At 32.3% G+C, this 23,654-nt stretch overlaps 1 protein-coding gene across 1 annotated transcript; it reads left to right on the top strand.

The window, feature by feature from the left end:
• Nucleotides 1-68: 68 nt before the first annotated feature.
• Nucleotides 69-23,394, top strand: LOC122574850 (EF-hand domain-containing protein D2 homolog). The gene is made up of 4 exons (XM_043742959.1): nucleotides 69-498; nucleotides 17,396-17,543; nucleotides 21,044-21,178; nucleotides 21,646-23,394. Exons 1-4 carry the CDS (start codon nucleotides 329-331, stop codon nucleotides 21,778-21,780), a joined length of 588 nt encoding a protein of 195 aa, XP_043598894.1. The 5' UTR covers nucleotides 69-328; the 3' UTR covers nucleotides 21,781-23,394.
• The last annotated feature ends 260 nt before the right edge of the window (nucleotides 23,395-23,654 follow it).

Below are 23,654 nucleotides of genomic sequence, written 5' to 3' on the forward strand. Positions count from 1 at the left end.
TCTCTGAAGGTACCTATACTAGCCGAGCCACCCAGCACACCGTCAGTGTACGCTGGCTCACCGCGCCAGTAGGACTATTCCATTCTTCTCCTTAAGCTCCAATCTGACAGCTACAAAACCTCTCCTCTAATATTCCTCACCATTTGCTCCACACTAATCATCCTTCTCTATAAAACATTCTCTTGTAATACGATCTCCTCCATATACATCTTCAAATCGACAGTCACATAAGATCGATAGTCGCGCGTATCGCGAACTCGAACTTGAAATCGAAATCGATATCGTATAGGTTAATAGTAGTAGATCGAAGAGTTTTCACACAATCAGGATGCCGGCAGACGCTGAGCTCAGTAATCTGCTTAGCAGGAGGCAAAGGATCAACGAGGAGCTGGAGGAAGGGAAAGAAGTGAAAAAGCAATACAAATTCGTAAACGTTTACACGGAGTTCCACGAGCTGTCCCGTCGCGAGATCAAGCAGTATGAGCAGACCTTCAACAGGTGAGGACCTTCCCCATTTCTTTCTTCTCCTTCCCCGCTTATGATTTTTACTGGGGATTCGTGAGTAGGAAACGCCGGGAAAATTTTGTCGTACATTGTTAGTTTGAATGGAGGTTCTTGGAATGAACGCGTGGACTTAAATATTTCCCTTAGTAAAGGTCCTATTTCTATGGTATTTCTTTGTCCGTAGAAAAGTTTGAATAGCATTGTTCGATCTATCGGTTAGTAATGTAAAGCCTGCTGCTATAGCTATTCATCTATATTAGGCATATTTTATTTGAATTTAATATATAATTATAATATATAATATAAAATTAAATACATAATTACATCAAGAGTTTTATCGTGAAGTTATCGTATCATATAACTCATTTTATTTCATTATTAGGAAATGATACTCATTTTATCAATTTAAAATTAAATCAATATTCAGTACGAAGAAGAAGAATTTTTTAAAAAGTTTTAAAAACGTTCGTAATAATTTTCTTATTAAATTTTGTTAATTTGCCAACTGAAAAACGAATTATTATATCGAATACAATACAACTAATAAGAATGAAGAAATTGGTATAAAGAATTTCAAATTAATAGTATTTTTGTAAAGACCGGTGTAAAAAAATATATCGATGAGTGCATATAAAAATATCGATTAAAGTTACTAGAATTGACAATTACGATAAATAGTTTATTTTCTTCCGTCATATTCGGTTTCCTATTATTTGAATCTTTTGAATCAATAATCGATACCTTTAATCGAATAGATTAGTATCGAAATAAACCTTTGTCATGAAGTAAACAATTTGTCAGACGTATTTGTTCTTTACCAAAAATTCTTTCGTTGTTTTTCGTTGCGAACAAAGAATCGCGAGATAAAACGCAAGGAAATCGAGAGTGAATCGCGGCTCCTGTCGCGTTCGCTGCGGTTTTCCTACTTGTTTACGTTTACTTGCTCGAGTTTACGTTTCTCCCCACGAACAGATCATGTTCCACTGGTCAGATACTTTTTATACGTGTGAAAATACACGAAATAACACTGGGGATCGGTTGAAATGTAATACCTCTTATTTTATTACTTGTGCTGTTCCGGTCTTAGGTGTAACTAATTGTTAAAGTACTATCCTATTTATTAAACCCAACATATGATTTATGTTTAGCGTATTATACAATATGCCTATTTGTTTAAATTTTGAAAAAAATTTTTAAGTGAGTTAGATATTTTACTTCGACGAATACTTAAGTATTGTAAGTAGAATTTTTGTATGTTTATAAAAGAGCAAGATTCTAGTAGACTACAGTTTATTAGTCTAACCTAAAATCTAGGAATTTAGTTGGTACCCGTATATCAGTATCCTGGGAAGCAAGTGGAATAAAATTTAAGAAGCACAGATATATATAACTGTGAAATTACATGGTGTTGTAAATGAATCAAGAGTCTAGTAAGATTGAAGATTTTGAATATTTTGGATATTCTGATCGACTTGAAACATTTGAATTTTTTTGAAAATGGAGTAAGATCTAATGTAGGATAACGTTCACAAAATGCAGATGTTCATGATTTTCACGACACGTGACATTATAAAAATTTTACGATTGAAAACTCAAACAAATCAGTAATCACATATCTTATGAACATTGAAGTCTACGAAGTCGGCACAAAGTGCAACGTGATATTAAAAACACAATCGAAATTCGAAAAAGCCATAAATATGTGACCTAATAATTCATCATAGAAGTTTTGAAATCTAACACTATTAGTGATTTCAAGAAATATCCCAAGACGACTGGAACATCCCCAGACGGTTGCTTATCCAGAAATAGACTGGAACCTACGCGCAAGCGTGTCCCGAAGTTTCTACGGTCACCTTGCCAGATTCTCGCAAACGTGGAAAGAGGAAGAAAATGGAAAAGTCACGCGAGCATCGTTACGAAACCGCAGATGGTAGAATTGATGACGTAGTTATTTTGTAGCATGCCAGAGGAAAGAGTGTTCACTGTGAACGCGTGTATAGCCCGTGTTGGAGGCCAGGACAGACGACCTCGAGGTCTGTCCTCCATCTCTCTTGTTCTTCTTGTAGGTATTTCGGAGTCAAGCGGACAGCAGGTTTGACAAGGCAGAAGCAGGGTGGACGGCCGGCCACTTGTGCTGCATCTTCCAAACCTGTGTGCACGCTTATTTCGTTATCTAACTATACGGCAAATATATATAGAAATTTTAGCTGTATCTGCGATTCGATTACTATTCCTGGTCGAGTTTCTTCGTGATCATTTAGATTAGATCGGGGAAGAGCGAATTTCTTTTTATTTTTGTTATAAGAATGAACATTAATACTATTAAACTGTTAATTGAAAGTATGAGATAATTTGGCAGTAGAATTATATTATATCTTAAAGAACTTAGTTCCATTCTCTTCCGAGAAAGAATTTTAATAGATAGGCGTGGATTTCTAACACTCATTAATTGTCATCAATTTTTCAGTGCATAAATTATTTGAAACGAAACTGTGAGTGAAAAAATTGTACAAGTTCCATTTCAAGAATTTTTGAATTCTATGAAATTAATTAATCTTCGAGAAAGTGTATTAGAGACATCCTTTAGTTCAACTAGACAATTTTTCAATGCATAAATTGTTCTAAAAAAAATACAGTAACATGTAACTGTTACTGTAGAATGTTCTTTCAAAAGATGTTTCTTGGACCGTAGAACCGATAATTCTTCAAGATCTAAACAATCAAATTAATTAAATCAATACGAAAGTGCATTAAATCATCCAATGACGATCAGAAAGATCAAGGCACATTTTTCTTAAGAAAACCACGGATAAATTATTTATACGAGTGAACGAAAGGAGATAGCTTGATAAATCTGGGAAAGTTTCACCGCGAAACCAAGCACGTGGACAAAGTACATATCGTGCACGATGGATGATACCTTAGCCGGAAAGACACTTGGTACACTGTCCAACGAGTTCTTCTTGTTAGAGAAATCAGTTATCTACTTTTCTGTGGATAGTCATTCAGTGTCTCATTACAGTTCTAATGAAATTTCAAAATATTTTACATTGCACGTACAATATGTAGGCAAAAGTTTTCAATGATAAGTGTTCAAACATATTTGTGAGCCAGTGCATTTGCTAAATGAATTGTGCAACAGATCTCCATGTTTAATTAACATGTATTATTACTTATTTTATTGACTTGCATCTATATATACGTACAGTATATGATTATGTTGTTTTTTTTTTTTTGATAATTTTGAAAGATGTTCATGATTTTATAAAGGAAAAATAATTGGAGCGACTACGTATCTCTTTCTCTTGATGGTATATGCGACACTCAACGTGTTAAAGTCACTTTATGATCATAATGTCACAGGTCGTTCAACTCCTGTTGATATTGCGTTGATTAATTTTATTATTTGTTGTTTAGTTACTCTTTTATATGTATGTATTACTTATCGCTTAATTATAAAAAACTGATACGTCAATGTAAAAAAGTCATGTTGTAGCGATCTTTAATATAATATTGAAGTAATTGATTTTTAAAACAATATGAAAATCGCTGTTACTTTTAGTTAAGAATCAAAATTGATATCGATATTCGTTATAGATATTATTTCAAATACTTCATTGATCAAAAATTGCAAACATAAACGTTCGAATACTTTCTGACTCATTGTCTATGTTACACGTGTAGTAAACAAGGTGTTACGTATCTGTTATACATTACACAGAAATTTTTATAGCCGCTCCTATTGTGTTTCGATTATCTTAGACATAAAATATTTGGCTAGATAGTAAATATTTCAATATTTTTTCTAGAAATAAATGAAACGAGCAGCGTAATGTTCCAAAAGAAAATCAATTCAATCCGAAAATTTGCTAAAGTTGTCATTTACGGAAAAAGGGCATCGTCTACAGGGAAAGAGATCGTTATCGTAAGAGATGGTATCGTTAAAATTTCAACGTTTCTCTCGATAACATTCGTTGATAAAAAAGCTTCAGTATACCGAAAAAAAAGGGAAGAAGTATTCAACAAAATGTAATGAAAAGTAAATGAGAAAAATGTCAGAATATGTAAAAATATAATTAAAAATTCTTAAAGTTTTATAGATTTGATTTAAGAAACTAAGATAAGTATCGTCTAATATTTTTGTTCTACGACATGCCTTAAATTTCATAAATAAATATTAGAAATCTTTCAGAACTTTAAATTACATTTTTATAGATATATTTTTAGAAACAATAAAATATTAATCCATTTTTGGAATAATGCAGATTCCTTGATAATTAGACTGCGGCTATTTATGAAAAGTCATATTTCTATGAATATAATTAAAAAACTGGAATTCTGGTAAAAAATTACTTTGCCATATTAGATATTATAACGACTGCTATATTTCGGATATTTTATATACTTCTCCATATTATGTGTATTATTTAAATATTCAGATATTCAAATATTCCATGAATGCATAAAAATCTTTAATCCAATATTAAACTGGTTATCATGCGTTTCTTTGAAAATGTCGTTGTTCTAATCCTATGTATTTTATGTTTGGAAGAATTCGAGTCGTCAAAGCGATGTAAGCACTGCTCACCTTACCATCCCACACATGGATGCAATTTAATCTCATAGCCGTAAATATTCTTAAAAGAAGTAGTAATCGTAAACTGCTTAATAGCCACTCCAACTACTTAAGAAGGTAATATTATGGCAACTTTTTGCCTTAAAATTAGTTAGGTGATGACGTCAAGTACGTGTATTAAAAGCATTGAAGAATGTTTTTCTTCTCCTTTTTCCTCTCAGTTTTAAATAGCGTTAGATCGTCGAAAGTAATTAAAAAATCACGTATACAAGAGAGTTTATGACTCATTAAAGTGTCAGTGGTAAACAGTGATAGTTATACATATAGACATTTGTTGGGTCTGATTCATTAAGAGAATGCAGATGATAATTTTATCTTACAGTTAAATTGTCAACGAAGAGTAGCTATTATATGATACGGTAAATCTGCGTATGTTCATTATGCAGATATAAATGTGTATCATATATACTGATTCATAAAAGTATTTGCGTAGTACATACCTTAGAGAAATTGTGGATATAGTAAACAATGGTTATAAAAAATATTGACACGAACCTTTGTTGTCTAATCAAGCATTTCTTTTATTAGGTTTTATACATATATGTATTTCATTTTCATAATGTCAAATTTTTATAGTCATATGAGAGTATTACTAAGTGATAAAAGATTCAATATATGTACTTAAATTAATTAGCTTAATTGGCTTAATTAATTAGCATGTAAATGCTATAATTAGGATGCGAATTTTTATGTAAATTTGTATTTTTGTAAACGCAAATAAGAAATGAAACCTAAGCGGAGATCTCGTTTATCCCTAAAATGTAACAACAAGTACCTTACTTTGGATATTTCATACATTTTTGCGTATTATTCTGTACATTTTTGCACTTTTAAATTTCCCATAAATGCATAATCCGCAGTCTACGATAAATATAATAGTGTGTTAACACTTTTTGTAGCCACTGTATGCATTATACAAAAGCTTTTTAAACTTCATTAGTATTGAAGGGGAAAACGAATGTTACAATTATGTCGGTAAAATTTTATCTAAATTAGAAAATTGTTGTGAATGTTCCAAGTATTTTACGCCTATCAAGGGAGATCCGATTTTTAGTTTAGTTCATTTAATTATTTTGCTTATAATATTGCAGCTGTCGTGTTACATGGAACGAAAGATTTTGTTTTAGAGCTGACCGCAGGGTAAAGGGTTAGAAAAGAAACTTTTACGCATAGAAAACTGAAAAAATCTGTTCAAACCGCAATCGAGCTGGATAAGAGGCGGCACCGCGGTTTCTTTGTCGCGTAAAAGTAAAAGGTCAGTCAGTATCGGCGAATTTCACAACGCGATTTCTAGCTGTTTCAGATAGTGTTACACAAAACCATTCTATCCACTTGGGTATAATTTTACATCTGTCAGTCTAACTATTTCTAATGACGAAAATTTCACAAAAAGGTATCTTTTCTAAGATACGTATCGTCATAAATTTTAACGAGTTTGCTGGGCTAATCGTGTCTTCCAAGTAAGATTTGAGCAATTAAATGTACGTTAATGTGAATGAAAATTAGAGAGTTCATAAATAAGTATTAATAGTTGATAATAGTCATTAGTAGTTGAAAGACTCTAGGACATCTTTTTATTTCTCATTTTTATTGCTCCGATACTATGAGCATTCTTTCTTAGTTGCAATATTACATATAAGCGGAAAATGATTAAAAAATATGAATTTAGCAATGATTAAATAAAGTTGTGAATTTTGCTATGAATGATGATTAAAAATTCCATAGTTCAGTGAAGCACTCGTTGACAATAAGCAGCATTCGCTCTTAATTACAATATCGTACATGGAAAATGATTGAAAAAGATTAACTTAATGGCGAATAATTCCATTGAACGTAGAGTAAATTCCATTTAGTGAATTTACAATTATACACTTTAATGAATTTTAATCATTTTAATTACTGAAGAACTAATCTTCTGGTCGTGAATATTTATAATATTGTGAAAGTTACCTTTCTAACCCAGAAAATGTATTATTTTTTATTTTATTTCAAGGCTCGTACTAATTTGAAAGTAGAGTGGGGTGAGACGACTATAGTAACCGGAAGTGGTGTGTAGATAAAAGCAACCTACATAGCTGCATCCAACAGCAAGTGACAAACTTCTACATTTACTATCAAATGTCAGCGAACCTGTATATCAAAGCACGGTACAAAAGAGAGATATATATTTATAAAGTTAGTCAACCGTATTAAGTACATATTTAGTCGGTTATCGGTACATTGGTTTTTCCGACACTCTGTCGTTGTCTTCTTATTATTTCCTGCTTCATACCTGGGAAAAAATTTCTTTCACCATGTTGTTACATCCTATTTTCTCTGGCTAGTGGTTTCATTTTCATAATAGGTACGTATAGAGATTCACGAAGATATCCGAACTCTTTTACATACCTTTTATGAATATATTGTTAGCATTCGAATAGGTTTAGAAATTCTATAAATAGAACAACAGTGATTTTGTAATATATATTATACAATACTGTTATAATTGTTATGTACATTAGCTTATAGAAATTCTATAATAGATTGTTCAGGTACGTAACATTTTAAAATTTAATTAGCACTGTTATGAGACTGTACTGTTATGATGATACTGATAATGATTGGAGGAAATCTGAAAATATATGAAAATATATAATAAATTATAAAATATCTAGTACAAGTACCTATACGTGTATTTCAGAGATCAAAAAGTTATTTAAGCAGTCAATTACCCATTATATATTACCCATTTGTATCACTTATTATATGCTTGATACAACTACTCTCCAATGCTATTAATTCCGTCTTGTAATGCTATCTTTTTCCCCTTCGCGATCATTACAAGGGAAGTCCTAATGTATTCAGGAGTAAGATCGATATAGCAATTGCTACGTAATCAATCATTCCCACGTAGAAAATATAAATTATAGTAGCGTCCACTGGTCACACATTGCTCATGATATTATTGTATATTAGCGTCATGAAACAATGATACAACATATCAGAATAAATTATACTTCCGCCTTTAGATTATGATCATCGTGACTGGTTGTGTGGTTGTATGGCAGCTGATTAATGTCGTGTCTCTAATATATCATTATTTATCATTTATAATATTTGGTTTGATCTGTTTTATAGCGGTTCGTTTCTGTCGAATCAACAGTATCCTTTCGTCTTAAGAAAATCATTAGCTGACAAATTAAAAAAATTTGTTAACGATAGAAAAAGAGAGATTCGGTTGAAAGCGGCTCAAAGGATGCAGATGGATTAAAATATTGCTCCTCTAGCCAAAGAAAAGCCCCTATAATAATTTCGCATGCAGAAACGCTAATAAATCGATGATCTAACGAGTGAGCGGCATGCTAAAGTAGTTGAAACTGTACGTAATAAATTACAGATTGCCAAGCAAACACTCGGGAGCCGTGCAAGAGACACTGAAGGTCTATTGAATGTTCGTTGCCACTAAATTACACGCGTCCGAGGTAGAAATTCTGGCTGCGTACGATATGACGATCGTGTGTACAGCTGTACTCGTGAACATCGGTATAAAACACGATATAACGTATTCGTTACATTGTCACAACCTGTGCGTACATACGGTACACGTGGGAATTATTTTTCATGGGGGACACGTTCGAATGTCTGGCCTTTTCCAAATTTCATATGCGACAGAGGGTTCGGCCGCGCGGTACCGGAAGTCATCAGACTGCGCGCGCGATGAATTCGTTCCCGTGACTAACCGTAGGTACACGTAACGCTTTGATTCACACGCGTCTATGTACATAGACTATCCAATGTAAATATAAAACTTACAACGAGTGTAGTGATTCATTCTTCACGTTGCAAACGCTCGTTGTTAATTCCACCGATAAATTTCCAAATGAAACGCGTGATTGAATTGAACACGGTGTAACATTACACCGGCACAATTGAATAGCCGCTCTCGATTCTGAAACGCGAATGAAAGTTATCAACGAGACCTGATTTCTTTCTTTGCGTATGCAGAGGAATCTTGAGAAATTGTTTGTTTTGTTTCCAGGATGTATTAATAGGATTAGTAATTTATTGGTATTTCCATTTTGAAGCTTTAATGGTACAATTGATTAGCAATTGTACCATTCGCTTTTACAATGTTCTCTTATGAGACGAGGAGCTTTCTGTGGAAAGAGGAGAATCGTGTTTGTAAATTTATTTATATGGTAGTCTTCGTCCGAGTCAGTCGATCTATGTTTCCTGTTAACAAATTAAAGAACATTCACAATGTTGAAAGAATTTATAGATTATTTTTAACTCTTTAGGGACTGAATCTTTTTACTCTATGAGAAAAATTGTATTTTCATTAATCATTAATAGTAGTATATCAAAAAAGAATATTTATATATATATATTATTTCAAACAATTTTTGTATTATCTACATAGTTTCAGTGACACTATATTGTGAAGATATAGACACATGATCATACTACTTTCAAGTTATATACTGACTTTATAAATGACTAAAACTAAATGCATATTGAGTCTGCTGACATGCGAGTCTCTCGAAAGCCAAACTCAACAAAAGCTTAGTCAACTTCAGATTCTTTTCTCGACTTCTTTACCCCGATTCAGTGTCCTCATGATTAATGTTCAACTTTCTTCTAAAAACAAATTCTTGAGCTTATTTATTGTAAGAAACCGACAATAATCTTGAAAATTCAAAAGCTGAATTCAAAAAAATTATTCTTACAAAATCACAAATTTTTGTCTACTTTTCAATTTACATCTTTACACGAAGCCAATCGCTATAGCTTCTGAAACATAAACAATAATTGTAAGTTCAAAAGGTAAGTTTAAAAAATAATCCTTACAAAATCATTGGTATTTTCCACTCTTGAATCTTATCTGAGGGACGAAGAATCCCAGGAACATGAGTGCCATGAATCTAATCAGTGTGGTTTTTGAGCTTCTCACATTATAATATTTGGCAACAAGAAAACTACTACTACTTTCACATATACTTGTACATCTATAGCACGTGAAGCATATTACGAAAGAAGTGATCGCAAAGGAAAACGATAGAACTTTCCATGGGAACTGATACATTGTTCGTTATGGATGAAATAAATGAAAGCTTAATTATACCGCGTATCCGCTTCACTTTCTCGCAGAATGCATAATCGATCGGTGGTTTTCAAGCCGCGGAAAAGTGGGATTCAGTGTTATCAGAAGAAATAGGTTCGCTCGGAATGCGGTTCCAAGTTTGGCGGACTTGTACAACGACGACGGGCGAACCGTTATTTCAAAACCATTCGCGAGAATCACGCGTTCTGAATACGTAAACGGTGTTAGAATTTATTCGACTGGTAGAACAGTGTCGTGACGATATTTCATATCGATCAGGTTCGATGCTTTTATGGATGGAATAATGTATAATGTAGGGTATTCTGGTCGAAGATGGAATTGTTCTTCAACCTAATTCTTTTAACTTCGCTGTGTGCTACATGTTAGCTCGCTGAGAAATCTGTATTCAGTTTGCATTCAAATTTAGAATCTTTAAGAGACTCTCTTATGTCAACAATTAAAGCAAGCGATTTATATGAATTTTTTGTAGACTGGCTACTAGTTAGATGGGACTAGACCTTTCTGGTAAAATATAGCCTTCAAGTACAAATGTAATCTTTTTTATTTGAATTCTTCTTATCTTTGGTTTGGTAACTTTTTAAATTGACCTGCACAGTAACTGGAAAAATGATTAATTAATCAATTTCGGACAAAGCTGGTTCACTTTGTTATAAATTTCATCAAGCATTGAACCATACATTTTTATCCGATTATTTATTATCCTCAATTTATTAAACTCAATTTATCTGCCGAGAAAAGTAAATGTTCCTTCTAAACGCTAGAACCTTCCAATTACTCATGTTTTCCTCTGAAGAATAGGTCCGATCACAGCGTAAAGGATCTAACTTTAGGAAAACCTTTTAACTTTTGCATTCTGATGATTGTGACAGATGCTATATTGCATGACAACAATGGTTACATTGCCAAATTTAATTAACCATAAGACTTGTATGATATATGATAAACAGTAAGAAGAACTGAAATAAAAATATTACTTTTGTACTTCAATACTATCTATCTATATTCTGAAAATGTCTAGTTCCATGTAACCAGTGGTTAGTCTAAAAAAAAATTCATAAAAATCGCTTTCTTCCATTGTTGTTACACGAGAATCCTTTTTTAATTCGCTCTTGATTCGAATAAAAGAAAATTTATTCCATTTCCTTTTTTTTTAAACTTATTGGTAAAATAATTTGACCTATTTTTGACAAAATTGTTACGCCTTTGGATTAATAGATGTTTTAGAACTTCAATTGTCAGGATTTTCGTAGTATGTTTTCCTTCAAGTTTCAAGATGTAACGGTACGAAGCATGATTTTCGATTTCTTATATTGAAAAAGGAATTGTGGTAATTTAGAGATTTTAAACTAGAGTATTTATATAGAGATTTTTAGATTATTACATCCTTCGATACTGATTTACAAACACTACTTATTAGTGATTTATCTGATAACATACTTCATAAAGTAAATGATAAGGATTGACTAAGCTTGAGATAACATTCCTCCTTTTTCTTTCTGCTAGTAATTTTACATTCCTTATATTCCTCTCACCAAACTTAGAAACTTTTAATTATTTACAATTGTCTTTCGAATATTTTAATCTTTATTTCCCTATATTACATTCTGATATCTCAAGTTTATAAACAAATATCTATTAGTGCTTATCAAATGTAACGTTTCCAAATTGTATAATTGTCAAGGTTCACACAGGCAATTTATTTATCTATTCTATAATGGTTCGAGGATTGAATTACAAGGAAAATTGGCGATGCACCATGCCTCTCTAGTCTTGTTTCGTATTATCTTCACGTGGCTTTGAAGTCTGCACCGAGTCCATTGAATAGTACTCATTATCGTACACGGTTCAGCCGGGTTTAAAGGTGTCCCGCGACTCAGCGGAAATCAAGTGCATCTGCAACACACGAGCGTGTACCCATCGTATTAAGGATCGTGCACAATAAAACCGTTTCGTCGACTTTTTTCATTCCTATTCAACAGTCACGCTCGATTGCACTTTTCTTTATATCGGTCTTCTTTTGTTGCACTCCTGGCTGAATCATTTTCCTCATGTTCCACGTTGACGCATGTTTTACATGCTTAACACCTTGTTTAACTAAATCTTTGCTGGCTAAGTCTGACCTGTTCGAGTCGTGAAATCATTGCAACGAAATGCAAATAAATAGTACAAATAAGTGGATAGAATCTTTCATGTTGTTCCTTTTGATGTTTTAATTGCCTCTTTGAATGCTTTAATCGACGTGATCACGTTCTTCAGGATATAAATTCTTATGACGTTGTTAGTATTCGCTGAATGATGCAAGAGATTAAAAGTAATGGCACCATGAATGAAAATTGAACCCAGGGAAACTTAAATGAAGAAAAATATTTCAATGTTCAGTTTCACTCGTTAAATTCTCCTGTATTCGACGTTCTTCTGTCGGTAAACGCACGTTTCGGAGGAAATCATATAGTTATTGCTTTTGTACGGCCAACTATAAAAGAAATTATTCAATTTTTAATATCACAATTTCTAGTTTAAAACATAAAATCTTCTTTTATATAAAATATAATCAGCTGCACAAAAATATAAAATATTCCCTGTAAACAAAGAAGAAAGTAAATTACAAACAATTCTAAAATTCATATTTTAGACGTAATTTTGAAACTCGACTTTTAAATCTAATTGACAACTATCGCAAGTAAAGTATAACTTTGGTACGATACTTGGTAGGAATAGTGAGAATCAAACAGCTGCAAAAGAACGTTGTAACCTTAGCGCCACAGAACGGCGATGACGTCCTTCCGAATACAAAAGAAAGATCTACGCTGCATCGATCTTGGAAAGAATGGTAGTAGAAGGGTGAGAGGAATATATCAGGCGAAGTACCAGCAGTCACCTTGACCCAGTTCCCTCTGGATAGTCTTGGGAAACGACGAGGAACGAATCAAGCACGACCAATAATACAAGAATTGATTTTGCGATAACAATACCCGGTTGCCCTGTATAGTCGTGTAATAGCTTAGATGGCCTGGTTTTAAACGATCCCGTTATAGTAATTTTCATCAATTTTTTCGTTTAAAATCATCTTTTGTAACCCTTTTGTAATATGGAGTAGAAAATATTAAAATGTGAGTAATATAAAAATTGAAATTTTCTCGACATTTTTCTATCTTTCTTCTTTCATTTTTCTTTCGTGGAGAAATGTGATGAAATTGAAACAAATGTCGTGTCCATGAAAGAGAGATAGAGATAGAGAGAGAGAGAGATAAAATGGATCGAAAGGTCAAATGTGGAGTAAAAGTCAGAAGTTGGAGATTGTTTCATCTGAATTGTGGAATCCAGATTCTGAATTTAGTTGTTGGTTCAATATTTCGATTAATGTGGATTTTATTGAATTATACATTATTTTGTATTCATTTATAATTTATAATTTATTTACGATTGTATATTATATCGGTGATTACTCGAAAATCGTACTTTAGGAAGAACTGTGTTAAGGTAATAAGATTTCACAGAGTTTGATAGAAGACTTAGAAGGAAATTATATTATAATGGAGCTTCATATTGTAGTTATATAATAGTTCTTAAGAACTAGTGTCAATAAGAATTGTTACAAAAAAATCTTTTATCTATATAGTTAACAAATAATTATTTATTTTGGACGGATTATCATTTAAAGAATATTAAAGTAGGGAAATGAGAATAATTCCAAAAGTATCATTCGCTTTATTAAACATCTGATTTGCTAAAAATGTCACTTCTCGAAATTGGAAATAGGTATCATTAAGAATAGAATTTACACATAACAATGACCAACCTTAGCGTTCATTATCGTTCAAGTAATTATGGATAATTCCGTAGATTATATCGTGAAACAAATATCAAATGATTGAAAGGAAACATTTGTACCATAACGAATCTGAGACAATATACTAACACATAGATTAAACAAGCTTATCAATTGAATATTCAAATTGGCTGTGAAATCGCGAATGAATCACGCATACGAGGAGAGATAGCTGGAGTCCAGCAGATATACCATCTACAGTTCTCTCTCACTCATATTGATCAGAGCTGTTTGGCCGTGCTCATAAACGTGTAACCTCGACCTTCGAACGATTCTTGCTCTCCACTTCGACCAAAAGGAGCTTCTTCAACTTTATGCGATTCGATTACTGGTTTATGGATACAGGATGTCGAAAAAATATTGTGCCAAATTCAAAGATAATATTTCTTAAAATAAATACAATGGAACAAAGTGAAAATATACAAGGATAAATAAAAAATGGAATTAAAGATAGAAAATTCGAATTCTTCGATTACGAAAGAATTTATAATAGATATATACTTCTTAAAATGAATGGAAATATATAAAAATAAGATAAACACAACAGCAAAAAAATATTGCAGATAAAAATAGATAAGTACAAAGGAATAAAGTATATAAAAATAAAATGGGAATGGAATTAAAGTAGATAAAAACAAACTTCGAATTTTCAATTTACTAGTAGAGATATATTGTTCGACAGAGAGAATACACGAAGAAGAAATGAGGAAGACAGAAAACTTAAAATTCAGAGCAATCTTGTCTACATTACTCTCAATAACGAACTGTAGGTTATCGTTCAAGCAAGTGGAAATTGTTTTTCCTACATATCATCCGGACTGGAAATTAAATGTTAATCACACGCAATTACCAACCGTGTCTATTATCAAGCAAAGTGATTCGAGAAATACAAGAAAAATTTGAAGAGGAATAGGAAGCCGTGAATCATCGAGAATTTCATCTACGGTCGTGCGTATAACAGTGATTACGCAATATAATTCACGTTACACGTGACTATTGCATATTTTCTTTTTTTATTTTTTTTAAGAGGAGAGCAGTTGATCACGATAATTAGAGCTGGTTGAACCACATTTTCAGTTGTTTTTATCTCACTGAGACTTTATACATCGCTCGGTCCAATTACTCTGGCGCGTTGATTAAATAAAAAAAAGAAAAAGGGCGCGAGATTATTTAATCACGTATCGTTATCTGATAAAACCGTTATCACGGCTGGTTGTAAACTAGAGAAGCACATATCCCGCTCGAGTAGGCCCGATTTTATGGCTGAAAGTTTAGAGTATAGGGAATTTAAAATATGGAGAAACCTTGTATTTTATGCAAATTATATACTAGCTCGAAGGAAGTGGATATTGCAAAAAATTTGGAATAATATGTAAAAAGTTCTATGAAAAATTGGGCAAAATTAAATTTGTAATAATAATATATATTTGTAATATATAATTATTGCAGTATTTAGAATTGTAGATGGATAGAATATGAGAGGTGAAAAGTTGCATGAAAAATTTGCAGAGTTATAAAATATTTTAGTATAAAGTATAGGAAGCTATACGAAAAATTGTGGAAAATTGTAAAAAATATTATAATAAATGGATATGATATATGGAGAATATGATATATATCTAGGTTAATGGAAAATACTTAACTCTTTAGAAGATCTATGAGAAATTTTAAATCACCCACTATGAAGAGTAAATTTTTGGGTGTTCTCGGGCTATTAATATGTATTGTCAATGCAGTATTGTCAATATTTATTGATAAATTGAATTTTCGTTTCGAATTTCGTTGAGAATTGTTGAAATATAGACCGTTCGATTGCCATTTATTTCAATTTTAACAAAACTTATTGATAGAAAAGAAATTCAATGCTAATCATAAAAATTAAATCTTGAGAACATTGGAAGAATGCCTGAATAAAAAATATGAAAATCTCTATGGCCGCAAAATTAAGAAAAGGAATTATATTTCTAGATAACAATAGATGTCGAAGACCGATTAATAAAAATTTCAATTTAGATATCCATTACGAACGGAACATCCAATTCGTATTTCTTTATGTTTATCGAATTTCTTTAAACATTTCATCGTATTTAAACGAAATATTTCTTCTCGAAACATTTTTTCTACCTGAACTACAATTTTCACATCAAAGAACGTGTTCTAAAAAGAGAACAACCATGAAATGCATTTCTAGTCGGTGGAAGTTTTCAGAGTCGGATCAGATCCGATCTTATCGACCGATGTGCTTGGTTGAATCGACAGGCAACAACAGCGTGGTGTACACGCGTGGTAACTCCCTTGGAAAGCTATTTACGAGTAGCTATCGGAATCGTTTACACGGAAAGTCGATTTCACGAGCTTCCGGCTCGTGGACAACCCGTAACGAACGCCTCAACCCGTTGACATTCTCTTGTTCTCCCGCTTTCGAAATCGGTACACACCACCGATTGTCGATCGTTCTCACGTCCTGCCTTCTTCGATATAATTGCGTTACAACGTTAATTAAAGTAACGAGTTACGAGATTCGAGTCAGGCAAACGCTTTCGTTTGCATTCATTCAACTCGAGATACTCGGGAAAAATGCGGCCAGACATTCGTTTGGGAAGCTTCACCGTAAAACGAACTTGCTAATAGGATGTTTTGTAGAATTCTTTAATTCGAATGTTTTTTACCAGCAATGTGTATGGAGTGTAACTAGTGGTAGGTATAAAAAAGAGGTGATTTTATGTGGTAAAATAAATTGAAAATATAGAATACAATTCTTTTTATGCAAGATTTGACCTTCGAAATAGTTGATCTTAAATAGGTGTACATTTAAACATGTCTTGATTTGAGAGTAGAACTAGAACTGATGAAAATAAATAGATATATGTAACCATAATTCTCTCATAATACAAGTCAACATTAATTGTGACAAAAGTATTTTTGCACATATTTGATAATTTTTTGGTTAAAATGTTTAAAATCTAGCGTTTCGATGATAGTTAAATATGTTACTCTCTCCAGTTACGTTTATATTTAATGCACTAGATATCAACGGATGAATCAGAACATTCAATGAAACAGATTTCATTCAGGAAGAAGGTCATAGGAAAAGAGATAAAGCGATGTATATCTAATTTTGGAAATAATTTTTAAACGAAATAAATAGAAGAAATTGAGAAACTTACAACCAGAAATTAGGAATTGAATTTAAAAAATTGTTTTTCCATAAAAGATGGAGAATAGAAAGTAATATGTTTTCTGCAATGTTTGTACTAGTAAGTCACGTATTAAATTATATACGTATATTAATTTATAACTAACATATTTTATTTACTTTCAGGTTCGACGCGGGTCACGATGGATTCTTGGATTTATCCGAGTTAAAACGTATGATGGAGGTTTTAGGAGCGCCGCAGACCCACCTGGGTTTGAAGGCAATGATACAGGAAGTGGACGAGGATGGCGATGGACGGATTTCCTTCCGCGAGGTTTGCCATTTCGCCCGTTGATTGCCGTTCATTTTCGAAAATTTCGCTGCACACGCTCCTTCCTCTATAATAAAATATGTAACGCAGCAAATAAAAAGGCGGAAGTAACTCTATTTACGTAACAGGTTCATTTTACAAGGGAATCAGTGCATTCGTGAATACTTTCATGCGAATTATCTTCCTAAGTTTAGGTTTCGCTATTGTTATTACAGACTGCGGACTTTTATGCATTTATAGGAAATTGAAATGTGCAAAAATGTACAGAATGCAGGCGACACGCGAAATTATTCGAAGTAAATAACTTTATAAAATATTTAGAGGTAAAACAAATTTTTATGTATATATGTTTTGTTATGTTTTATTTTGATATGCAGAGGAAAATTTTAATTTAGATTTTGAGATTCTGTTTATAAAAATGTAGATTTACATAAACATCCACAGTTTAGTTATTATCTTTAATAACTATATCTTTAATAATATAAAATTCTTTGATCCGAATTTCACTTTGTAACGTTGAAATCGTTTTATTTCTTGGTGATGAAGATTGCATTTAATGCGTGGCCGCACGTGTCATATACACTCCATAAAAATAGTCCCGCCCCATGGGGTGTTCGACGCGTTGCTCTTTCACCGTGGCCACAGTGTTTGTTCTCCATGTGTGGCCCTGGCACATTTGTGGGGCTCAAGCTGTTCTATTTCAGTGAAGTACACTGGTTTCAGACGGTTGTTTGAAGTACGTACATGTTGTGATAAAACATTATGATAAAATTGTTAGTTTATTGTAGAGCTCAAGCTCAGCTCCAATCTACTGTTGCTTGGTCTATATTCTCTAACCAACTATGTGTTATTACTGTATTTTAGGATTTTGAACTAGAATTGTTAAAGTAAGACGATTTTTGCAAATTGATCTTTTTATAGGAAGCACTTCTATGAATTTTTATTTATTCAAAATAGCATGAAGCATATAAGAAAGGTTCTCATAAACCAGTCTTTCAATAATAAAGTCTTTTATGAATTTTTATTCATTCAAAGAGCTATGAGTCATATCAGGGAGGTTCTTTTAAATCGATCTTCTGATATACAACATTTATGAATTTCTATGCTTTCATAAGACTATGAGTCACGCAAAAAAAATTCTTCTGAATCCATCCTTTAATATTGTGTGGAAACTCTTTTATGAAACTTTCTAAATTGTTGAATACATGAGGAATATTTCACATTACAATATCAACTTTATTTTATCGAATTCAAAGAACTATGAGAAAAATCAAGAAGCTTTTTTCCAGCTCTATTTCCTAACAGAGAATACTTTTTATCAATTTTTTGCAATTTTTAAATGCATCATTTTAATATTTCAGACTATGATATTACACGAGACACTCTATCTACCTATCTATTTCTCTTTTTTGATTTCACAACGGCCGTTGAAAAAAATATCGAAATGTGCGGCGAAGTATGTGGAAGTACATGTGGAAGATGTACAAAAATGTTAGGAATAAACGTTAGGACCATCTGGCACTCAAACTAGCGAAAAGTCTTAATAAACATAGAAACATGGGTTCAAAAACTATATTAGTATGGAAGTAGTATGGAAGTTGGGAGATTCAGTTTATAAAAATATAATGTATATCCAGAAGTCCGTTGTGGAAAAAGTGCCTCTCGAAAATGAGGAGGGATTTTTAGTGGGTATGGCGCTACCATCTTGCCGAGTCCCACATAACCTAGTGGCACGGGCCATTGGGTATGCCTAATGCATTTTCCCCTCCTCGCGCAAAAAAGAAAAAAGCTACCTGCACTGTGCAGCGGTCAATTAACAAAAAGGCCTTTAAGGGCACGGATCTTTATTATAGCGGAAGCATAAGACGGTGGTCAGTTAACAAAGCAAGAAGTAGCTCTCTGCTGCATCGCTTTGTACTTTTTGAATTTCGCTCCTCCCTTTTCTTCCTTGTAGATTACATAGATAAGAAGTTACAAATTTTGAATAGCATATGACTTTAGCTAGTGAAATTGGTACACTAAAAAAACGGCAAGAAAATAACTGGAATAAAGAAGTAAGAAATTTTAAAATTTTACAACAGCCGTTTAAAGAAAAATATTGAAATGTCCGGCGAAGTGTTATGGATATAGAGAATGCACAAAAATGTTAGGGATGAACGTTAGGACCATCTGGCACTCAAACATACGAAAAGTGTTAATGAACATAGAAACATGGATTCAAAAGAATGCTTTCAAAATGGTTTCACTAGATTTTGAACTTTGGAGATCTAATCGAAACCCAAGTTATCTACACGTATTGTAGAAAACCATTAGTTAAGGTGTTTTTGTCATTAAGACCTTACCTTTACAACATATGTTCAAGAATTTATATAAAGTTAGATGGACAAAAGAAATAACAATGTACTATTTTAATTATAAATTTTGCAACCGGTCATTTGACCGGGCCTGGTAAGGTTAGTGTTTTGAAGCCATGTTTATTAAGACTTCATCTAGTTTTTATGAATCCCACATACTCCCAAAGTTTGTCTCCGCCTTTTCTTTTTTCTTTTTATATATTTGCATTACGTTATAAGAAATTTCTCAAGGAAAGTAATGGTTTGACGTTGGTATTGCACTAGGAAGGATAAATCGTGAATGCTAAGGCATGCGTATACGTCGAAGGAAAGTTCTCCTGACCGGTGCTAATGCATACCTGGACGTTACTACGTGACGTTCCGCAGTCCTCGAACAAAGCGTTCGATCTGCATACACGCGATCGGTTGTCGGATTCATAGATTACCGTGAATCACGCGCGTCACCGACGTCATTGAACTCGGACACATTGACCAATCTTCCACCTTCCTCTTTTACTCATCGTTTCCTCGATGTAGATCGCAAAACGATATACCGTGGCTACCAAATGATAATACCTTCCGGCGTAAAAATGATAATACATATGTATTGTTTAAATTTAAAAAATATATTAAATTTCACTCATGCTTTAGAAATAATATTCTGATTAAGATAATTACAGAATCATCTTTCGTATCGCTTTCATTAATTCTACAATGCTTTGCTATTTAGAAATAATACACTGATCAAAATAATTAAGGGATTATCTTTTGTATCACTTTGATTAATTCCAAAATCGAATGAAGGAAATTCTAAAAGTTATATACATCGTTTTTCGTCCAATTTTTGGTAATTTGGACATTTGGTATTAATAATAGAATTACCTAAAAGATATTTAAAATCCATGAAAATAAAGAAATTGGTATAAGAACAGTGAGAGTAACTTTGAATACATCTAAAATCTATAAAAATATATAGATTGGTATAAAAACACTATGAAGAGTTCAATTGAATGCTACCGCAAACTATCAAGTGCCTAAGCTGCAATTTGTCACATTCTATCAAATTCCGTTGAAAATAAGAAAATGATCGGCAATTGTGATAAAGTAGTCCCGTAATACTCAACAATTTGATTTTATCTGTAAACACATATGGCTTATAACTTGTTACAGTTTCTATTAATCTACCGCAAAGCACGTGCTGGTGAATTAGAACAGGATTCTGGGTTGGGCCAGCTTGCACGTCTTACAGAGGTCGACGTGGACGAAGTAGGAGTAACAGGAGCTAAACACTTCTTCGAGGCCAAGGTATAAATACTTTTTTTAATCATATACAGAGACTCACAAAAGTTCTCCGATAGTTATAGACGACACAATGAAGATAATATTAACTCTTTAGTTTATTCTTCATGAAATTTAATTAGCAGTAGTTAACGAAATTAATTAACCCTCTTCATGTGATATCAATAATCCTTATTTTATCTTTCACAAAAATTTTCATGGATAAAAGTTGAAATAATAAGAAAGTAATGAAGTATCTGCCTTTCCATCACTTTTATTTAAATAGAATTTAATTAAGAAGAGTTAATGAACTACCTTACTCCCCGTAAAATTTTATAGTTCTCAATAAACTTAATGATCTTAATTCTTCTGCATACCTCGTTAATGGAAGGAGAACAATGATAGACGAATCGCAGTGATGACAAATTTAGAATTCAGGAAAGTGTGTCCGTGTTAATTAACGTTACCCGGTGTATGAATTACCATGTTCCCAGATCGAGCAGTTACGGAAGGCGAGCAAATTCGAGGATGAGATCCGCATGGAGCAAGAGGAACGAAAGCGGGAAGAGGAGGAAAAAGCGGCGAGACGAGCGCAATTCAGGCAGAAGGCGGCTCTGTTTGGCAATTGAAAGGGAAATTCGTGAATCGAAAGTGTGCTCCTTCTGTACCTTAGCGGAATTATAAACGATTACTTAAATTCGATTCACTCTAGTTTCGTATAGAAATTCGCCGACCAACATAATTGCGTAGATCGACTATGGTTTTGCAATTGTGTGGTGTTGAAATCGGCGAAAAAGTTTTTTACTCTTATTTCAAGACTCTGAATAAAAAAATATGATAAGTCGTATTATATGATTTTTACACGGAAACCATTTTAAAACTTGTTATATCGTCAGTTAATACTTTTTCATTTTATTTTGGGATTAAGTGTGTATTTTTGACATCCTCTTGAGTATTTAAGAAATATTAAGAACATTAATTATGCAGACTAGTAATAATGAAAGCTAGTTAAATTAACATTATTTCTTTCTTACAGAATATTGTCGATTAATCACTTATTTTCAAAAGACTTATAACTATTAAGTTATTTTTCTTTTCTCAACTGTCTAATATTAAAATACCTCGTTTTAGTTATCGAGTGGTATAAAAGTCAGAAAATAAATAAAAATAGACTTATCATATTTTTGTAGTCTCTGTCTGTTTTAAGTTTGCGGAGGATTTTTAATCAACTGATATAGCGACGCTATTTTTAAGTCAATTTTAACGTTTGCACATCGCCAATACTAATAATCACATTTATGTTTCACTAAAAAAAAATTTCGAAACAATCTTTATAAGAGTCAATATCATAGAGATTAATATGAAATTTGGAAATGAAATTCATTTAGCGATGCTGTAGCATCAAATTTTAAAAAATGAAATATTAAATGTGAATCGTCCTCGAATGGTTTGGCACTGTGTTAAAGCTTCAAATTCTGGAGATGACCTTTTTAATTATTTTACTATGTACGAGAAGTAGTAGCTGTAAAAATTAAAAGCACTTGTTATAGGTATGATTTACATTTTATACTCAAAATACCACGCACTTGAAATCGTTAAATATATTAGGAAAATCAAAGGAAATGCTTTTATTGGAAAGTTTCTTAGGTTTGATCAGTTTAGACTATTCTCGATAAAGCGGGCTATAAATGATTTCTAACGAATGCACGACTGATATTGGTATAAGTATAACGAAATATTATATGTATATGTATGTACATTAATTTATATGATAATTTGATCTTATGTGAAGTTGAGACACTCTTTGAGAAAGAAACATTTCGCAACATACGTTTGATCGAGAAATCTCTTTTGATTTTTTCGAAATCTACGACGTAATTTTATGGAAAATTTTATGAAATATTTTGCTCGTGAGATTTCAAACTATCCATATATTTCTACGAATATTTAGCTTAGTCGAAATATCAAAGAGAGGACATTTTTTATCGATCTAAATGGTCTTAATAATTATGCAGTAGTATATACTTTTATAATATTTTATTTCAAATTGATCAAAAATATAAGGCGATTCCAAATTATTTTTATACGATTTTTATAGATGCGTTTCAGAAACAAATTATTGAGATCATGTATAATTGTTGCGAACTGTACATACGAAGTATATAGTTTAAATAAGTTTGTAAAATTATAAATTGTAAATAAACTTTCTGTTCTAATAAACTTTTTTTATATGCTTTGATTAATCGCTAAGCAGTAATAATTGTTATAATGTTTTATCGATATTGTGATTTGTGCAAATTGCATTAATCTTGCGGTATGTTAGCATATTGCAAATTGATGTAAAATAAAAATACTAATTTACAGGAAATCGATATTAAACATTTTTATTACAATAACACGAACTTCTCTTTTTCGTTTAAATATTAACAAATTATTCTTTTGATTCAGGTAATTTTAAAACTGGCGCCAGTGCTACCCATATTTTCTTTTTCTAGTACTAATA

The sequence above is a fragment of the Bombus pyrosoma genome, linkage group LG14 (genome assembly GCF_014825855.1).
Source record: "Bombus pyrosoma isolate SC7728 linkage group LG14, ASM1482585v1, whole genome shotgun sequence".
NCBI lineage: Eukaryota > Metazoa > Arthropoda > Insecta > Hymenoptera > Apidae > Bombus > Bombus pyrosoma.